The sequence below is a fragment of the Notolabrus celidotus genome, chromosome 23, assembly GCF_009762535.1.
Source record: "Notolabrus celidotus isolate fNotCel1 chromosome 23, fNotCel1.pri, whole genome shotgun sequence".
Taxonomy (NCBI): domain Eukaryota; kingdom Metazoa; phylum Chordata; class Actinopteri; order Labriformes; family Labridae; genus Notolabrus; species Notolabrus celidotus.
Window position 1 is genome coordinate 14,852,411 of NC_048294.1, and position 18,774 is coordinate 14,871,184.

The 18,774-nt window shown below is 40.2% G+C and overlaps 1 protein-coding gene across 2 annotated transcripts in view; it reads left to right on the forward strand.

The window, feature by feature from the left end:
• Positions 1 to 18,774, forward strand: part of LOC117807284 (receptor-type tyrosine-protein phosphatase delta-like) — a 429,954-nt gene that overhangs the window by 358,803 nt on the left and 52,377 nt on the right. For both annotated transcript variants that reach the window (XM_034676508.1, XM_034676509.1), the window contains one exon: positions 1,193 to 1,334. In XM_034676508.1, coding sequence (XP_034532399.1) covers positions 1,193 to 1,334 — 142 coding nt within the window. The remainder of the gene's footprint in view (positions 1 to 1,192; positions 1,335 to 18,774) is intronic.

An 18,774-nucleotide genomic window follows, 5' to 3' on the forward strand; every position in this document is an offset into this window, starting at 1 on the left:
TGCAGCCATTTCACGCCCATTCAATCATGTGCCGCTGCCTCATCTTCTAACAAACACCCATTTCCTTTCAGTCATCCCACAACTTCCTCTCTTATTCGCCTCTTAAATTTGACTAAGACAGGGGGCTGTTTTTGCTTTCACCTGCTGTCAGCTTGAATGCCAACACAGCTATATCACTCAGCCAATGAAATGTCAAAGTGTATTATTGACTAACACGTGCACAGATATTGTGAATTTTACAAATGTTCGTAGGCCGCTGTGCGTGTATGTGTGTGTGTGTGTGTGTGTGTGCGAGTGTGTGTGTGTGGGATATATGTGAAGAAGAGGTGTAAGGCCTAACTTTATTGCAATCTACCTCAATGCTTAAAAGAGATTGAGTTATGACACAAGGCTTTCTAAAGTCAGTGAGTATTCAACATGTAGCATGCAAAAAAATAGCTGAATAAGCTACAACAAACACCTGTTTGTGAGCATTTTTATGTGTCGTTCGTCCAATACAGTCGGTCCTGTCTTTTGTACCACTACCTCACCTCATGGTACAACTGTCCGTAACCGTTTATCAAGCCACTTTTAACTGTTTGTGCTTGTTTCTGTCCCATCCACACAATCCAGTGTGATGCATTTTTTAAGGATAGACAGTTAACTTTAAGAGTGGGACACATTTGGATTTAAAATCTGCTATAAACAGGGTATCTAAGCAAAAATGTCTGACCGAGATAACCATCCCCATTCTTAAAGTTAGTCAGCTGCATTATTTTACCAATTAATGCACAAAGTTTAACAATGTCTGAAAACGTCTGAACACATAACAAATTAATTTAATCCATTCCCACCGTAAAAAAAAAGCTAAAGTATATACTCATAAATGCTCTGTACCTCCATGTAATATATCAGCATTCTAGTATTACACAGATCCTGAAGTTGCATTCTGTAAATGTTGAATGTAAAAGCACAGTTTCACAAATAAACACAAAACCACAGGGTTTCAATGTAAGGTACGCACTAGCTTTTGTTTTTTGTCATAGGAAGCACATCGTGTCACCATCAGTGTTGTTAGCCAAACGTCCTCAAAAGTCTCGCTGTTTATCTGTTTGTTTGTTTCTATATTTGTTTGTTATTGTCTGCTGAAGGTCCCTCGCCCATTGTGAACAAAAAAATCTCCTGTAACATATCCTGTCTCTCGCACCTGCAGGTGATAGAGTTCGACGACGGATCTGGTTCAGTGCTAAGAATTCAGCCTTTGCGCACGCCCCGAGATGAAGCCATATACGAGTGCGTCGCCTCCAACAGTGTTGGAGAGACGAGCGCTACCACCAGACTCACTGTTTTACGTGGTAGGTCCCCAGAAGACAAAAAACACACACCACTAACATGCCCCTTTTTCTCCCAGCTAACTCAGGTAAGCATGCATTTCCTTGTTTTATGTCTGTCCTGTCCTGTCCTGTCCTCTTCCTTTGTATTCTCACCGTCTCAACGCACAGTCAAACCCAATTAGAGACCCTGGTTACACTCACGTTGTGTATTCTAACTTGATAAGATTTAGTCCATTAGCCATTTAGCCGAGTAAGTTTCCGTTTCTAAGTGACTTAAGTCATTTGCATACAGATTCCTGACACAATAATTAAGATGCCAGTTAAATTATGCAAATAGCCATCCACTCCTAGCCTGGGGTGGTTTAATGGAAAAGCTCAGCAATAATTTTCAAATCAGTCATTTTTCATCGCTGCACTTCAGCTTTGATATTCGTTTGACCGTGGAGAAAACAAAGCAGTGTACTCCCATGGGATTAGCAAGCATATTTTGTTTGTTGTAGCGTTCCCAATGCCAGTATCTTTCAGTGACCAGTGGCTGTTAATAGCTGGCACTCCTCCACACAAACACGAGTGTAACAAACGAGGCGGGAAAGGTCAGCTGCTTTGTTTACTTCCACTGAGCTAAGAGAATGAAAGTCAAACGACAAACATCAAGTTGGTTGACGGTGGCTCTTTTAGAATAAGGACTGAGCAAAATTTTATCTTGATTATACAAAACATTCCATTCAAAGGCAAATATGTGGTGTCCGGGAGCTCAAAGGCTGCGTAATATCTCTCTAAAACATGACTTGTTTGGCTGTGAATGGAGAAAATGGCTTTAGAAAAGAGCCTTGGGCAAGCCTGAATGAGGTGTGCTCCATTATGTGCCACAATTACACTACATGGCAAATGAGTTCCTATTGAGAGGGGTGCTTCCATCCTATAGGAAAAAAAAAGCTGGCTCTGCGAGTCTCTGAAGCCCCCACCTTTCCTGCTTCTTATCTCTCCAATGAGCCAACAAAAGGCCCTTTGCGCCGTCTCCAGGGGCCGATTCAAAGAGAAAGGTGGCACGTTCACATGCAGCTCTCCCCTGTTTACTCTGGAGCATAAAGCATATGTGTATGTGTATGTGTGTGCGCGTGTGCTCTCACAAGCAATATTGTGCACATTTCCTGTTCACTCCTGCTCTGTCACTATCTCTGTTTTTCCCCTCCACACACACACACACACACTCCCACACACACCAATAGATAGCTGAGGCACGGGTATAGACAGACGCAGCTCTTCCCGGCTCCACGGTCTAGCATTAGCATGTTTATTACCATTTCCATTTTGCTCTTCTGCTCGCTCTCCTTTCCCATCAATGTATTGAAGGTGAGTAGAGGCCTATCACGAATCAACAAAACAGGAAAGAGCTTTTTCTCCCTTGGCTTTGGTGCAAATAAAAAGGTGTGCTCCCTGTCCTCACTGTCCCTGGATACTTATGAACAAAAATATAGGCATTGTCAAGGATTAATGTAGTAGTCCTCATGATTTTTATAGTATGACATGTTCCCTATTAGTGTCAGTGCAGGAATTCAACCAACACATACAGCTAGAGCAGTTCCATTCGTTAATTCTGCTGGGCAGTTTAACAATTCCCAAAAAGTTGTGACTCTTTGTAAAATGTGAAGAAATCAGATGTCGATGGTCAGCAAGTCATTTAAACCTTACATTGAATTGAAGATAAAGATATAAAAGGTTGAAACTGAAAAATGTTATTGCTTGATGAAAATGTATTTTTATTTCTAATTTGACACCAGCAACACGTTTATACATCTTTACCGTTGCTCCCAAACCTGTACATAATGTACATCAGCACTTGGGCACTTATACATCCCCATGCCATCACGGATGCTGGCTTTTAAACTGATGACAAGTCAGATGGGGTGTCAATAATTACCAAATAAAATATTGATTTGTTAAACAGGACAGAGCTCCACTTCACTTCAGTCCATCTGTAATGAGCTCAGGCCCAGGGATGTGATTTTGTATTCAAGTACAGTTTATGTTTAGTTTCCTCTTCGCAAAATACAGTTTTAAGCTGCATCTGCAGATGCAGTCTTATAACGGATTTTGAGCCCATGCAGTGATTTCCACTACAGAGTCATGTCTGTTTTGATGCAGTGCCACCAGAGTACCCAAACGTCACGGTCAGCCAGTATTTGTGAGCAAAACCCACGCATGCCACTGTTTTATTGTTTCATTAAAATCACCAAAAATAAGCGATGTTGAATAACTGAAATCTCAATGAGCGGTGATAGCTTTCATGGCTTAGCAGACGTAGAAAAAAACGGAAAGTGAGAGTCAAATGTAAAGAAAAAGAAAATGCTGCCACAATGGTTGCCACTGACAAAAAGTTTTACACTAGGATAAACTTTCATTAGCTGTTTAATTTGAGTCGCTCTCACACAGTTATCACTTTAAATTAAAAACATCCAAAAACAAAACAAAAAAAACACTATCTTTCAGCTTAAAAGACCACATGTTTAGCTAAATCTGATTTTCTGAATGCTGGTAGTAAGCTGCAGCATCACACTGCAGCGTACTGTACGAGTGTTTTGAGGTAACATAAGGTCAGCTCAAGGGTGCTCCATGTATTATTTAGGAGACCAAAAAGCTTCCTTCCACCACAACTACTTCGTACAGTACAATAAATAGTGCACAGTTTGTTTCCGAGTCATCATTCCACATGACATAAACTGCACTTTGAAAAATGCAGCAGCTAAGCTTTTTACCTACCGTCTGTCTCAATGAACAGCAAAAAATGATTGCTGTCCTCTTTAGGCTCTTTTAGAGGAGAAATACTTTACAAGTGTGTAGAGCAGGATTGGAGGGGAAAATAAATAAGCAAACAAAGATAACTGATACAACACAAAGCCAAATACATATAAAGTGACTGTTGGTTTAGTTCATTTGGGCGCCAATGGTGTGTGGAAACGACTGCAAAAGCATCTGTTGTGGGGAGCTCGCCACAGGGGGTGCTGCTTAATTCCATGTAGGAAAAGCACATTGTTGTAATTGCCATGCTTTGAGGACAAGGGGGGGAATTGAGGTGACAAATTCAAAGTACTGTGGGATATTAGTATTCGGATAGGCCTCTAAGTTGATGGGAAGCGCCATTAGTAATGAACTTCCAGGCTCAGAGGAGCTATTTGCATGAAAGGCGAACCCTGAAACGTAATGATGTTTCGAGTCAAATCTGCTCGGCCATGGCATGAGGTGCGGGTTTTCCAACGTGCACTTTTTCTGTGCGTTCTCTTTTGATTAACTAGGAGATGACCCAACTCATATGCGACTCGTGTCTTTGAATTAAGGCCGTCTTGATTTGCTTTGTAATTGAGAATGACAGGGAGCGATTGAAAATAAGGAAGCAGCAGATTTTGGGTGTCATGGCTGGGATATCACTTCAGAGAAGACGTATTTAATGTAATTTATGAATATTCTTCTGCAAGATATTGGTGTGGAGACATGTACTCATTTATATAGAGCCTAGACTTTCAACATTAAGTAAACAAAAGAAATAGTGGAAAAATCTAGCTAAACCTGCTCACGCAGCTCCAGACCCAGTTCCAGCAGCAGTTCCAGCAGAATGATGTGTGAATTTCAGTGCTGCAGTTCATGATTCAGGCATGATTAAGGATTTATATTGCATCCTCATACTCCCATTATGCTGTCAACAGCCATTTCCTGTAGCCCCGCACACAAGTGTGCAAACTTATGCAGCTGTGCACAACTTGACAGTGGGAGCGGAAAATGGGAAGCCACTCTCCTGTGACGGAAAAACAGAATGCATCATTTCCATTTGTATGGAATGGTGCGATGGCATAGTCGAAGCCGTGTAGCCGAGACGGATCTTTCCACATACAATGAAAGGGCATGATCAGTGATTATTCATAGACAATGCAGGCACTCAGGCTTTATGTCATTGTTAGGAGAAAAATGGTCTCTGGAGTTAATAAAAACACCAAAAGCTGCTTTTATTTATCTTCTTAGCAAAGTTAACAAATTATTGTCACCCAAAAATGTTCTGTTTGGCAAAAAAAAGGATTATCTGATAAGAATAATTTAAAAATCGCACCTTACTGCTCACACCTAACCATCATTTGTCCTCTGTGCACCATTTTGTGAATGCATAATGCCTTCATTCTAACAACGTACAGGGAGAGAGAGAGAGATGAACAAAAGCTGGTCTGCATGCTCAAATTGCTTAGGAAGATAAATGCTGTGTCAGCGGTCTCGGACTGTCGGAGCAGGGGATGCAGTGGGGATGAAGCAAGTGACCGTTGTAAAATTACTGTGCTTGTGATCAGTGGCTCGAGAAGAGAGGGAAAAGTAGGGGGGGCAGCCGCTACCGTGCAATTCTCTGGTTTACTGGCAGGAGCTCTATAGATGGCAGGACCCGGGCCGCCACATGGAACACTCAATTTTGTTGGAAAAATACAAAAATTTTGCTGCGGAAAACATGCTGACTCACTAAGGGAGTTGAAATCTGTTTCTGCATTTAAAATAAATATAATATTAATAACTTTCTGTGTAAATATGAACTTATGTTTCAGAAGTTGCTCATGTTTCAGCAAGTTCTCCATGTGAATAAGATGACACGCTTTTATTATACGTTTTTTCCCTCTTACTTCATAAAGACGGGACAAGAGGGCAACTAAGTCAAACACTATCAATTATCATCCTGTCCATTAGATGTTTTATCAAATATCAAGAGACAGCTTTTGCTTAGAATATGGCCAATAATGACTTTGATGCAACTCTCCCCTGAATTCCAAACTTCTCTCTCTCATATGTCACATAAATAGAGCAAAGGATGATAAGTTAATTGTGAAAGTAATTAAAAAGAAGGAGTTGGCTATCCTTACATACATTGTTCTAGACTGAAGACTAAATAAAAACACGCCCTGCTTTGCATCTTACTGTGTGGTTAATCGTAGGACCTGATGGGTATCTGTGTAGTATGCAGGATGATTTAAGACTAAACTACTACCAACACAATGGATGTTTGACTTTATAGTCTGTGTAGTGAGTAAGAAAACATCTGCCAGAGCCATGTAGGCGCTCAGACGGCACACTGAACATGATAGATAACTCTGCATATGTTGTTGCTCTGTATTTCTTAAATGTAAGTAAACACAGTCTCCTGATTTAATCATTATTGATTCAGACAGATGATGCGATGCATGTGTCTTTTCTTTACTTTGAAAATCAGTTAATTTTAAGCCAACCTGCCCTACGTCACTTGCAATGTAATGATCAGATATTTGCATTCAGAAGTTTTCCCCTTTAGCTTGATAAAATAAAAATCTAAATTTGTTTACATTTCTACTGAAGAATATTCCTTCAGCAAAACATGGCAGACCACAAGGTCACAGAGCTGAGAGTGTGTAAGTGTGAGCCAGGTAGTCACAGGGTGCTAATGTTAGGTAGCTTTGATCTTAGCTGCATTCAAAAGTCATTTGCTATGAGATTAATTGGCTACTGCAGGGGCATCCTTAATGCATCTAATGATCTTGAAACTTTTTCAAAGTGTGCAAGGCTGCACGCTAATTACAACCAAACAGCTCTGGAGTGGGGGAGAAGTGATGTGGCATGAGTTGAGTTTTGGGGTGTAATTAGTTGTATATACATTATTACAGTCGGTAGAGCAAAAATGAGTGCAATGACTTATTGGGTGTTTTATAGAAAAGGGGGCAAGGCCTTAAATGTTCTCATAGCAAGCTTTATCAGCTATATCCATCTTTCAAACCTCAAACCCTTACATAATGAATTCCATAATAAAATAATGCTACCCTCTTTCTGCTGTCACATCTATCATCCTCACATGTGGAGAATGGCTTTCTGCTAAGTTCCAACAGCCTGATATAACCTGACTTTTCCATTAGGGGTCCTCTCTCTGCAGGATGTTAGCAAGCATGAATAATCTCCAGACTTCCCTCTGCCGTAGCAAGCTTTTAACCGTATCAATTATTGAAACTGCTGCTAGGTTTTCTTTTTCTCAGGAGGAAGTGAACTTGTAGGCAGCCGTTAACTCAGACAGTTATACCACAAGTCTACCCAAGTACTAGCCAGGTTTGATGATACCAGTCTAGCCTGTGACCCATAAATGTATCTGGCAATGTCGTGCAGAAAATGCAAAGGGGGATTAAAGTTCAGAGGTGTTTGTGGGATTGTTCTGACAGCTGATGGGATGTTTGCTTGCAAGACAGTAATACAAACCTATGCTTATGCATGAATAGTTTAAAATATGCTGACTTTATATGCAGATGACATGCCGCTTTACAATCCAAGCCAAGCCAAGCTATTCAAAACGTGCGTTTGATCAAACTGACCCACCTGCTTGGGACTGTATAGAACATGAAGGTTAATGAAGCGGCCTCATGTCTCACAGTTCTGCCTTCTGTCTTTTTTTCCCCCGCCCAATAGAAACACTCACCTGGTCTCTAATTCTCTCCCGAGTCCCTGCTGGCTCCAGCTTCTGGTCTTATCGGCCTTCCCTTAAAAGATAAAATACGCAACATATTTAGTTCAGTTTTGTTTTATGATAAATGTTGAGTCACTGACATATTCTTTATTAAACTTTGAAACATCAAGCTGCATATAGCCATCCCAAGTGGGCGGTAAGAGGGTAAATATACAATGACTAAGCCTGGAACATAAAAAGAGAACAGATGTCTGGCAGTATATGCTTCAAAGTGACAGGAGTGTCTGTGAGAATGGAGGCGTCTCTGAGGAGAAGGTACCGTGCGGTTGTTTATATATTCCCTGCCACTTCCTCTTTATTTATGAATGCTTAATGTACTCAAGAGGATCAAATGAGGGTTGATGGACTGTTAAGAAGCTAAAAAAGAAAAGAGGCTTCCTTAGGTGCATTTCAGGGAGTTGATAAAGATTTTTAGCTTTGTGTTTGGCAAATAGCTCAAAGCTCTGTCAAATAGTTTTCTCCTCTTTTGAGTATTACTTATAATATCAGAAAAAAATGCTGATGGCAGATAAGAAGACAAGAGCAGAAGTTTTTTTTTCTTTCTTTCCCAAACTCTAAATAAATGGGGCACTGTTTTCTGAAGTAAATGGAATCATTGCTCAAGGTAACAACCAGCAAATGGAATATGCAAAGTGAAATCCTGAAGAGGGCGGGAAGGGGACAGAAGGCGAGGAAGGCGGGAGACGGACAAAGACAGATCGAGCTACTTTTAAAGTCTAAGACTAGCAGTGACTGCATCGAGGCAGAAGAAGTCAGTGAGTAAGGCAAACACAAAAAGCCAATGAAGAAGAGAAGCGTGAAAGAAAAAAGGAGATGATTGTAGGTAGAGGAGGTCTTAAAATCCCTCTGTCTGCTTCTCCACCTTCCCCCTAGGTGATCTTTACTCAGAACAGTACATCTGGCTCAGCTGACGTGTAGTCTGTAAAGCAAGAAGAGAGGGGGGGCATCTGAGCGTAAATGGAGCTTTGTGCCTGGCTTCCTGCCTGCCTCGCTGCTTGCCCAGCCAGGCCTGTAGAGAAAGGCCCCCTCTCCGCCCTTCCTGCTTCATCTCTCCTTTTCATCTCCCTCTTTACCCATCCATTTTAGCATTACCCCTAAGGGGCATCTGACACTAACACTCACTCTCTGCTGCTTTCATTCTCTTTCCTCCCACTCCCTTCGCTTATGTTGTAAATGGAGGGATATCACAGCTAATCCGTCATGTTTATGAATGACACGGGGCCTAGGGAGAGTTGGGGCGCCTAGCCAGGAGTGGCATACATCTCTGTTGCGTGCCCTCTGCTTGGCTGATCCAATCTGCCCCAGCAGCGATGGCCATAAAAAATGTCTATGGGGGGGATGGCAGGCTTGGGGGAACATTAGGCGGGGTCATTTCAAAAGCATAACTCATGCCATTCCCTGGCTCAGATCCTGATGCCCCACCATCAAATTTCACCCAAATTCTAACCAAAACCAACAACTGCTTTTCAATGGAGCGCCCTGCTGTTCCAGTGTAGATTGGGGAAGATTGGTTAGATAATGACCATAGAGATGTCTTAGAGAGTCTAGAGGCAAACAGGAGCACGAGGCAGGGTCAATTCAGCCATTTCCCGGTTGCCACTCCTGCCTTACCAATCAAATTCTACCAAAACCAGAACATGCTCATACATGGAGCTCTCTACACTTCCGAACTAGTCTTAAGGGGATATGAATGATGAAAACTGCTATTCAATTATTCTGGGTCTCATTTCGTGATATAAAAATTAGGAATTCACTATGCATGAGAGCATTTTTAAGTCTTAAAAAGATAAAACTGATGAGAAAAAGACACACCATGACACTTCTATGTTGGCTCAGAGTTTTACAAGTTCCCCAATGTCATTCAGAATGAGTTTACGGCTCAAATTGTTCATCTGTGAAGGTTTTTCTCGAGGAAAAAAGGCCTGATGATTAATAGATTGACTCCACAATGGTTTCCTCATAATCTCAGGCATTAGGCGAGGGGTTTTTAATGACAAATAAGCTGCATTCAATTAATTATACAATCTCAAAGGGGATTTATGGAAGAAACAATCAGTGCAGGGCAAAGGGGGAGAGGATGCTATTTTTCACTGAGACAGAGTGCCATGAACCTTGGGTTAAGGGAGCTCTCTGTGCCTCCACCTTCCTCCTCCTATATTTTGTTTCGACGTTCATCATCACAGGAGATTTAAGCCACACACTAGGTTGCATTACACAATCCATTTCTATTTTGCTCCTTAAGGCAACATGGGTGGAATAAAATTTAAACGGATGCAAGACGGTCTCTCGTTGTCTGCCCTTGGGTTTTAGCAATTTTCTCAAAGAGACTGTATTTGTACAGCAAATTACTGAACTACCTTTTAGCGGTACCAAGCTTGAGAGAAGTAATGCCACTTTGTGTTGGAGTGGGAATGTTCCTCTTAAAACTCTATTACAGAAAATTGGAATTAGCTGCTTGAGCCAACTGTGGCACATTCAAAGTAATATTCATTAGTGCCTGTACCTGTAGAACCAACTAATGAACTCTAGCAAAGCATATTTTAGACCAGCTATGCTCTTACTGCTGATTTCTTTTGCAGAGAGGTCGGCAATTTTTCCTACACAAAATATAATATTTCCGGGAACACTTGCAAAAATGTGCCACTGACGCTCTGGTTTTCTGAAAGCCTGTGTGTGGGTCGCTGTCATTTGAATTTACCAGGTTAATTACAAAACATGACAACGATGTTTCTTGTTATTTTTCGGCCTAAATCGGTCACTATTGTATGTAGGAAATGGTTTTGCCATTTTTCTGTAAAAATGGGGCCCTTACAGAATCATAATTAAAAGGGCCGCTGACAGAATTCTTTCTTACGTTTCTATTTACAAAGATTAAAACATACATTTGCTCCCTCAGTGGAGATAAATGGGTCATGGACTGACATAAAAAACATGAACTCTCCAGCACTCTGCTATATACAACAGGATTAGTTCTGACCTGCAAGTCCTGCACAGACACATTTGTAAACCTAAACTGGAAAGCAGTCATGCCTTGCCACTTAACATTTTCTCATCACTTCTTCTAAGGCCTTGGAACATAAAGCTGTGGCCCTGGGGCATAAAATTGGGACGTGCTCTCACATTTGAGCTCCTATGGAGTTTTTTCCAGTCTGGGCAATCATTAAAAAACCACATTAATCTCGATACAAGCCATGTTTTAAAACAGTTTAAAGGTTGACTCAGAGTTCAGTGGCCTGTGAACCCTTAGAAAAACTCAGGAAGATGGATTTCAAGATTGTTCCCCCACACACGCTTGTCTGTTTCTTATTAACTGCAAGTGCTGAGCATTTTCTTCTCCATTATTGGATTAGTTTAGCAGTACCTACCTTGTGCAGGTGCCAGGAGGCTTATTTGAGAAATCTGGCTCAAAAGACGCTCTAAGGGAAAACCTAATCTTGTTTAGACTGGACCACATAAGTGCCAAACAGCAGTGGGATGTATCAATGAGATAAATACAGGCTTTGGATTCTCTGAGGGCATTTGGGGGGAAAATTTAGACATTTTAATTTGTCATTCCTTCTCTTTTGCCCAGCAGTGATGCACATGAGCTTTTATGCCCTGCATACTCGTCTGACTTTTTGCTTTTGAAGTGAACAGTTAAATCTGCCACTCATGGATGATACCTAATGCCATGTATGCCATGGGAAGTGGCTTTAACTTGCACTTTTACTATTCCAGGAATTTTACCTGAGGCAATGCTGAGTACAAGGTCCAAGCATGTGTGTAATACTAACTAAGGAAAGTCTATGGAAAGGATCTGGAGAAATATCTTTATGAAAGAGACAAGGGCAAATACCAATACTGGATAGCCGTGACCCTCAGGCAGCACAGTATTTAAACAGACATGACTCTGTAGTGAAATCACTACATGGGCTCAAAATAACTTAAAAACCACAGAAACGTTGCCTGTGGATGCATTTCCTATCTGCATCCACAAATGCAGATTAAAACCAAACAATGCCAAGAAGACACCATCTATAAACATGATCTGAAAAAACACCAATGACTTCCCTGAGCCTGGGCTGATTTAAGATGGACTGAGGTGACAGGCATGTTAATGGAACTGGGGTTGTAAGTGACATTAATACAAGACTTTGTGTACTTCTAGTTAAATGGGAAGTAAGATTTTCAAGTGATATAAAAAGCTAAAATCTCATATTTCCATGGTCAAAACTAACGTGGGGACAGGTTTCACCTGTGCAGATGTTTATAAGCAGAATGATGGATGGAGTGTTGAGTAAAGCAACTTTGTCCAAGTCCAAGTTTGTAGCAATTGAACCAAGCTGCAGGTAGCTGATAAAGGAAAAGGTAGGCTTAGATTTAGAACCTGTCAATCATTTAGTGGTAGATACTAAAAGTACACCTTTTAACCACAGTGTAAAGTGTACCTTGTAAGTGGAGCAAGGAAATCAACAACGATGTGGGTGAAAGTGGCTAAACATTAGAGAGAGGGAAAAAGGGAAAAATGGAACAGATGCCGTCATAGAATTGGCACAAAATGGAACTGCTGTCTGCCTTTGTTAATCAAGAGCTCTTACGTTTGGTTGAGTAATTTTGTTTGTGTGAAAACAAAAGCACAATTAACAGTTCCCTCTCCCATGCCAAAGAAAAAAATATATAATTGAATACGGCAGTTGAACGAGAGCCTAACAGAACATTTTGTTAAAGAGGATTCAGGTCGTCTCTGGACGGATGTACTAACAAGGAATGCAGTAATGTTTTACAGATCTGAAAACAAATATTAATGGACAATGTTGAACTGTTAATGTGTTCTTAATCGACAACCTCATTTTAACCAAAAAGAGACCAAATTTCTGCTTTCAGATGAAATATTATTTTATCTGTGTGGGCTAACATTGTATTTCTTTTATAGGAAGTTACCGCAATTCTTTCACTTACCCTTCAACTTAAATGCTGTTTTATCACATTTTTACCTTTTAATAACCTTATTGGATTTATTAAAAAGATGACAAGTTTTAATTTAATTAAGGTCAGCTAATGTGTTAGCAAACCATGAAACATGCCAAATTCTAAGTGCTGTCCCTGTTAGCCGCAAGAGTGCTGTGTGATTAACATGATTAGCACCCTCGCCTTCCTAAATTTGCCTATCTTCATTCTCACTTCTTTTGGATTCTTGAGCGTGGAAAGAGCTTTAATCAGTGTCCCTCAACTTTAAATTATATGCTTTAGCATGGTGAGGAAAAATGGCTTTGGCTCAAGCTGCTGAGAGAAATAAGCACTGCTGTCACACTCCACGGGTAATGTTTTGTGGCTCATCTTTTTGTGTTGGCTCAAATCGTATCTGGGGAGTGGTGGTAAGGATCAGATTGATTCCTTAAACTGGGCAAAAATAATCTATAGACCAGAGAGAAAAGAAGTGTAAAATGTAAGAGTGTCATACTTGAGGACATTTGCCCCGAATTCCCACAGTCCCATAATCCTGCATCTTTCCATGGCAGGATTCCCAAACAACAATAAGTCTTGACACACACTATTCTGCACCATGCTGCCACAGCAAGTGACCTGTGACAGCCTCTTTGAGGAGATTGTATCCACTCAAATACGTTCAACAAATATATCTTATTATGGCCGGCAGGGATTTTCCCTGAAGAATAACCTCAACCGGCCGGGTGAAAAGTCTTGTTCCGCTTGAGAAGAAAGGGGTCGGACCAAATCCAATTCTTGTGCAGCAACCAAGGAACAAAAGCCGGAATGTGACCGGAAAGGTTTATGTTTTTATGTTTTAAGGCTTCTGCAACTGAGGCTGATTTTCCTCAGAAACTCATTTGTACTTAATGGGTAATCTAAGAGCCAACAATGTGGTTTCACTGGTGTGAGACGGATTCATATCTCACTTAATTTGACTAAAGAATCAGATTTCAGTTTTTGGGAGAATTTGTTTATTTTTGATGCAGAAAGATTATGTCGTAAAACCAACAAAATCACATCTTTTGATGTAAAATGAACACTACTTACAGCTTTTAAGAGTGATGTCAGAGTACAACGTTTTCTTTCCTTCACCTAAACCTTGACCTGAGTAATTGCTTGTATAGCATCCATCTAATACCAGTGGAAAAAAATCTGTCATTGAATATATTGATAAGATGTATTGATTTTGACATTAACTAGCTCAGACATTTTGCTAGTTTTGACTAATACACAATGTCCACACTGGAAAACACTAACTTAATGTGTACTTCTGGTCAAAACCTGTGCACTACACTTGTTATATAATTTCCTTAATTAAAACACAGTGGTCCACGTATTTGATACGGTATGATGCAATACAATAAGCTACAATACAATTGGATACAATACAAAACAGTATGATACAAAATTGTACAGTACAGTACTTTGATACGTTTCAGTGCAATATGATATGGTACTATACGGAATGACACCAAATGGTAGGGTACGTTATGATATGATATAGTACAATATGATACAGTAGGATACAATTTGATACCATATGACACGATACACTATAAAATAATATGATATAATACAGTACACTACAGTGTAGTACAGAATGATGCCATACAATAGGATGCAGTGGAATACGATGCAATATGATACGAGACAATGTGATTTGATATGATACGATACAACATAATTTGATAGGATACAAAATAACATACTTTCCTTGTGTTTTTAATTTGATAATTGCTCATATTTAGCTTCCTCATCATCCTAGTACTGTGGTATGTGTTGTGTAGATGCTACACATGTGAGAGAAACATGCCTTTGATTTGGTTTTATGGAGCTAAATTGTCTCACAGCTTTTAATGTCTGGCCTAATTTTAACTGTCTGGTTCTAATGAATTCCAGTACAAAGATTTAACTGCATTAGTCCTGTGTTAACCTTGTAAACATTCCCTTAGACTGCACATAAACACAAGCACCTTGGTGAAAAAATAACTGAGCAAACATGTAAACAGGAACAGAGCATGTTTGAATGGTTCCTCTGTCTGTTCAGAAGACTCCATTAGGCTAATTAAATTAGAGCTGAAACAGGGAGGATATTACTAAGTTTGTCACTCAAGCCATTACACCACAGCAGGTGAGAAGTTTACAGTAAACAGAAGGAGTGAGTGTGTGTGTATCTTTAGAGCAGTGTGAAGACAAATTGTGCTGAATTTATGCTGCACTCTCGAGCTACATTTTAGAGACTGGAATGGCTGCAGTTGTCATACAAGGCAAATGTGATTTCCCTTGCTCGTATTTTGTATGAGTGATCAATAGATATAATCTGCTAATGGGTTGAGTTTATGTCCAGTGGCCTTATGTCTTCAGCAAAAATCTGCACACTGAGGTACTTTTGGAGCCAATGTCCTTTTTATACTCCTCCCATACTTGGCAGCGCACACTCATACGGCCTGATAGCCTGGCAGTGGCTAATGTGTGCAAATTGTCATTGGGAGTCTTTTTATATCAAGCACCAGTGCTCAGCACTTCTCCAGAAGGTGACTTCAGCATTTCTCTGCCTTCCATCTCATTTAGTGTGTAGATCCATTGTTGAATATACAGTATGGGTCTGTAAAGCAGAAAATGCCCTTGTCTTAGGCTGTCCTTGAGATTGCAGTTCTGTGAAGTAGATTAAGGAAGGAGGGGGGCGGTCTGTAAAACCCTCTTTTTAGCTTTAAATTTCACCGTTTTCCCAGCTTTGACTTTCAGGTTTTGTACAGGTGAGCTTTCCACTGGACATTCAGGTCTTACAGCTTACAGAAAACTCAGCCTCACGTACTACAGACACACTAAACCTCTGCAAATTCTACTCCATGAGGATGCAGCTCAGGCTGACTGAAGTTGTAATGAAGTAGCCCCAAATAATTAATGCAGCTACTCGTTTATAAACGACTTGACAGTTTAAGAAACTGCAGATGGGACAAACTACTAGCTTGTTGTCCCCTTGTTAATTAATTATCTCATTCATTGCTTTAAACAAGTTGTCAATAACCAAACTTCTGCCAAAACACTCGCTAAACTTGTCATGGTTCAATTAAAAAGTGATTTACCAGATGTCCTTTTGGAGTCCTGGCCTTGGAAGGAAAATGCTGCAGCAGCTCTGTTGACTTGAGTTCTTAATCACAGCACAAGCTAGTAGATTTGTTCAGTTTCTCATCCTTTATTTGTTATCACAATTCCCTTTGTGAATTAAATGAGCTGAGAGCTGTGAAGAGCTGGAGAACATCGAGGTACTTCCTTTTCGTAATCATGCATCTTAATCTAAAGTTCTAGGAGAGGAACTTTTTAGATACCTCACAGTTGATGTCATGACTTTGTGGCTTTTTTCTATGAGCACGAGTGCACAAAGCAGCTGTAAAATACATTTCTGGGCTAAGCAAGAATGCATTCAACAGGCCAGAAACCTTTGTAACAGATCATTAATTTTAAATGCACTGCCTGGAGTCATATCAGCTGCCTGCAATAGGGCGAGCATCATGTTACACCCGCATTATATAGGAGAGGGGAAATGGGTTTGAGAAAGTGCCCTTCTGACCCTCCTTTATTTCTACAGGTTTGACACAATGTAAGTGAGTCATACTGCTCATAATTATTAGTGAAAATCACACCTTAACATTTTGGTTTCTCTGTGTTTGCATTTTATGGGAGCTTGATTTTGAAAAGCTATCATTTGACCATTTATAATTGAAAACAAAATTTGTCACACACCCTGTTCTTTTCTCCTCAGAGCAGAAAAAACAATGACAGATACTGCAGCAAGAGAAGTGTTCTGACTTCTACAGGGACAGCTAAATTATGATCTCTAAGCACTTTGTTTTAGAATACATTGCAATTTCACAGGAGTTGCTTTTCAGTTCGCCTGGGTTGTCATATCCAATTACAATATTCAACACGCATCTATGCTTCTAGGCTCGCTTCTGGCGATTGTGTTTGATCAGGTATACTCTTGATTCACTGCAGAATCGACTAATTGTGTACTAGACCTTGAAAAAGCTGAAGGGAGCTCGGACAGGGGCTACCATGTACAATTAATTCCATTCCCCCTCCTCCCTGTCTGACTCTATCTGAATGAGCTCCTTCAAAAGGTAGTGCACTTTTTTCTACTATTTCTACACTCTTTAATGGTTAACATGAAGCTTCTACAAAAAAGACCAAAAATATGTCTGTGTTTTTGCTCTTTTTTGCATTGCATTCATTCAGCAAGCTCCTTTATTAAAGTCTCTAAATTTTAAATACAGGAGATTTTCTTTTTTAAATATATGAGCCCTCTTCAATTAGTTGATTATAAGTGCAAACAACATGGAGATAAAGATATGAATGTACCAAATCTGCCTTTTTAATTTTTTGGAGTGTTGATTTTATAGCAAATTAGAAAGATGGTTGAGTCTAAGCCTGTTGTACAATACACCATAATACCAAGCAGCCACAATGTAGAGCTGAAATAAACTGTCAAACACTGACAAGTTAAAATGGACAATTGGATCATTGCTAAATGTTTTGACATAGATTTGGATCTGCTTCACTTTCTTAGTCTAACTATGATGTTAACTACTGATAAATGTAAGTCAGTGTGTGACGGAGGGGAATCTACTAAGTAGTTATTGGATTTAACGAGCGACACAATCTGGTGCAAACAACCAGCAAACACAGTGCAAGACACCAACAAACTTTTAACAAGGTTAAAACTGGAGCATCTCTCATTACCTTAATGGATACTAAAAGCCATAAAGGTAACATACATAACATGTCATGGACTTTCAGTGATAAACCACATAAGGATGCATGGGCCAAGATTTCCAGCATGACTACGTAACAGTGCACAACTGCCAAGAAAATGACCAGAGTTGGAAGTGTACATTATATATGGTTTGAGTTCATTAAACCCAATTTAAAAAATACTGCAGGGTGACTGGCTGTTTGGAAACATGGAACAAACAATACCTTTTCATCACTGTCAAAACACGTCAGTTCAGGCAGGGACACAGAGTTGCAATGGGAAAGTTTTTGCAGTTCAGTCTGAAGTCACTCATTTGTAATACAGCCTCTTTCTGAGAAGATTTATCCATCGAGGTGTTTTCTCATGCCAGATACCCAAAAGCATTGTTGGAAGGCGGCCATGATTGTCGTTTGGCTGTGCGCAGGCTATGGCATCTCAAAGCTGTTTCCAGACTGATGTCTCCTCATGAAAATTTAATGAAGAAAGTGTTTCCAAAAGGTGCCGTTTACGAGAGCGACGGAAGACACTAATTAGCCATATCACAGCAGGGAAAGGAAAACTTAAGGTGCACATAAACCTCATTGGCATTCAGAATAAGCAGGTCTTGTTTTGCAGATTAACACTTAGCTAACATTGCGGAGAGAGGCAGACGTTTTGCATGTGTGCTTGGAATATTCCTCGCTGTGCTCTCAAGATCATCTTTTGCTGCAAGCCAAAAATACCTCCCCGTTCAGAGCGGTGAGCTTCAGACAAAGCTGCTCTAGGCTTTCATTTTCATTGTTTTGCTAAAAGAACGTGTTTGGAGTAAGGAGCAAAGTGAGTTATCTTCTCTAACATCTCAAACAGCAGCAAGATGTAGCCCACCCTTGTTCTGTCAATTAGTCAATACAAGGCATGAACAAAACAGCTTACACACACAGCAAAGGCACCTTCCATCAAAGAACTTCAAAGCTCTGCCTCACCTGAATACATGTGCAGCCAGTGTAGCTGTTGTTTTTCCCTTTCCTTTGATAGAGACGTATGAATTTATTTTGGAAACATGCATATTTGCTTTCTTAGAACTAAATGAGCCACAAGACAGTCAGTGTATAAAAACAAGCTAACTGGACTTCGTTTCTGGTTATTAAAGTGAGGCCAATGTGGAAGTGCCTTTAACCTGCTCTCATTCTAATGGTATGGAGGGGCTGACTGTATTGGTTCCAACAAGAATACTGTTATATAATGAACCTTCA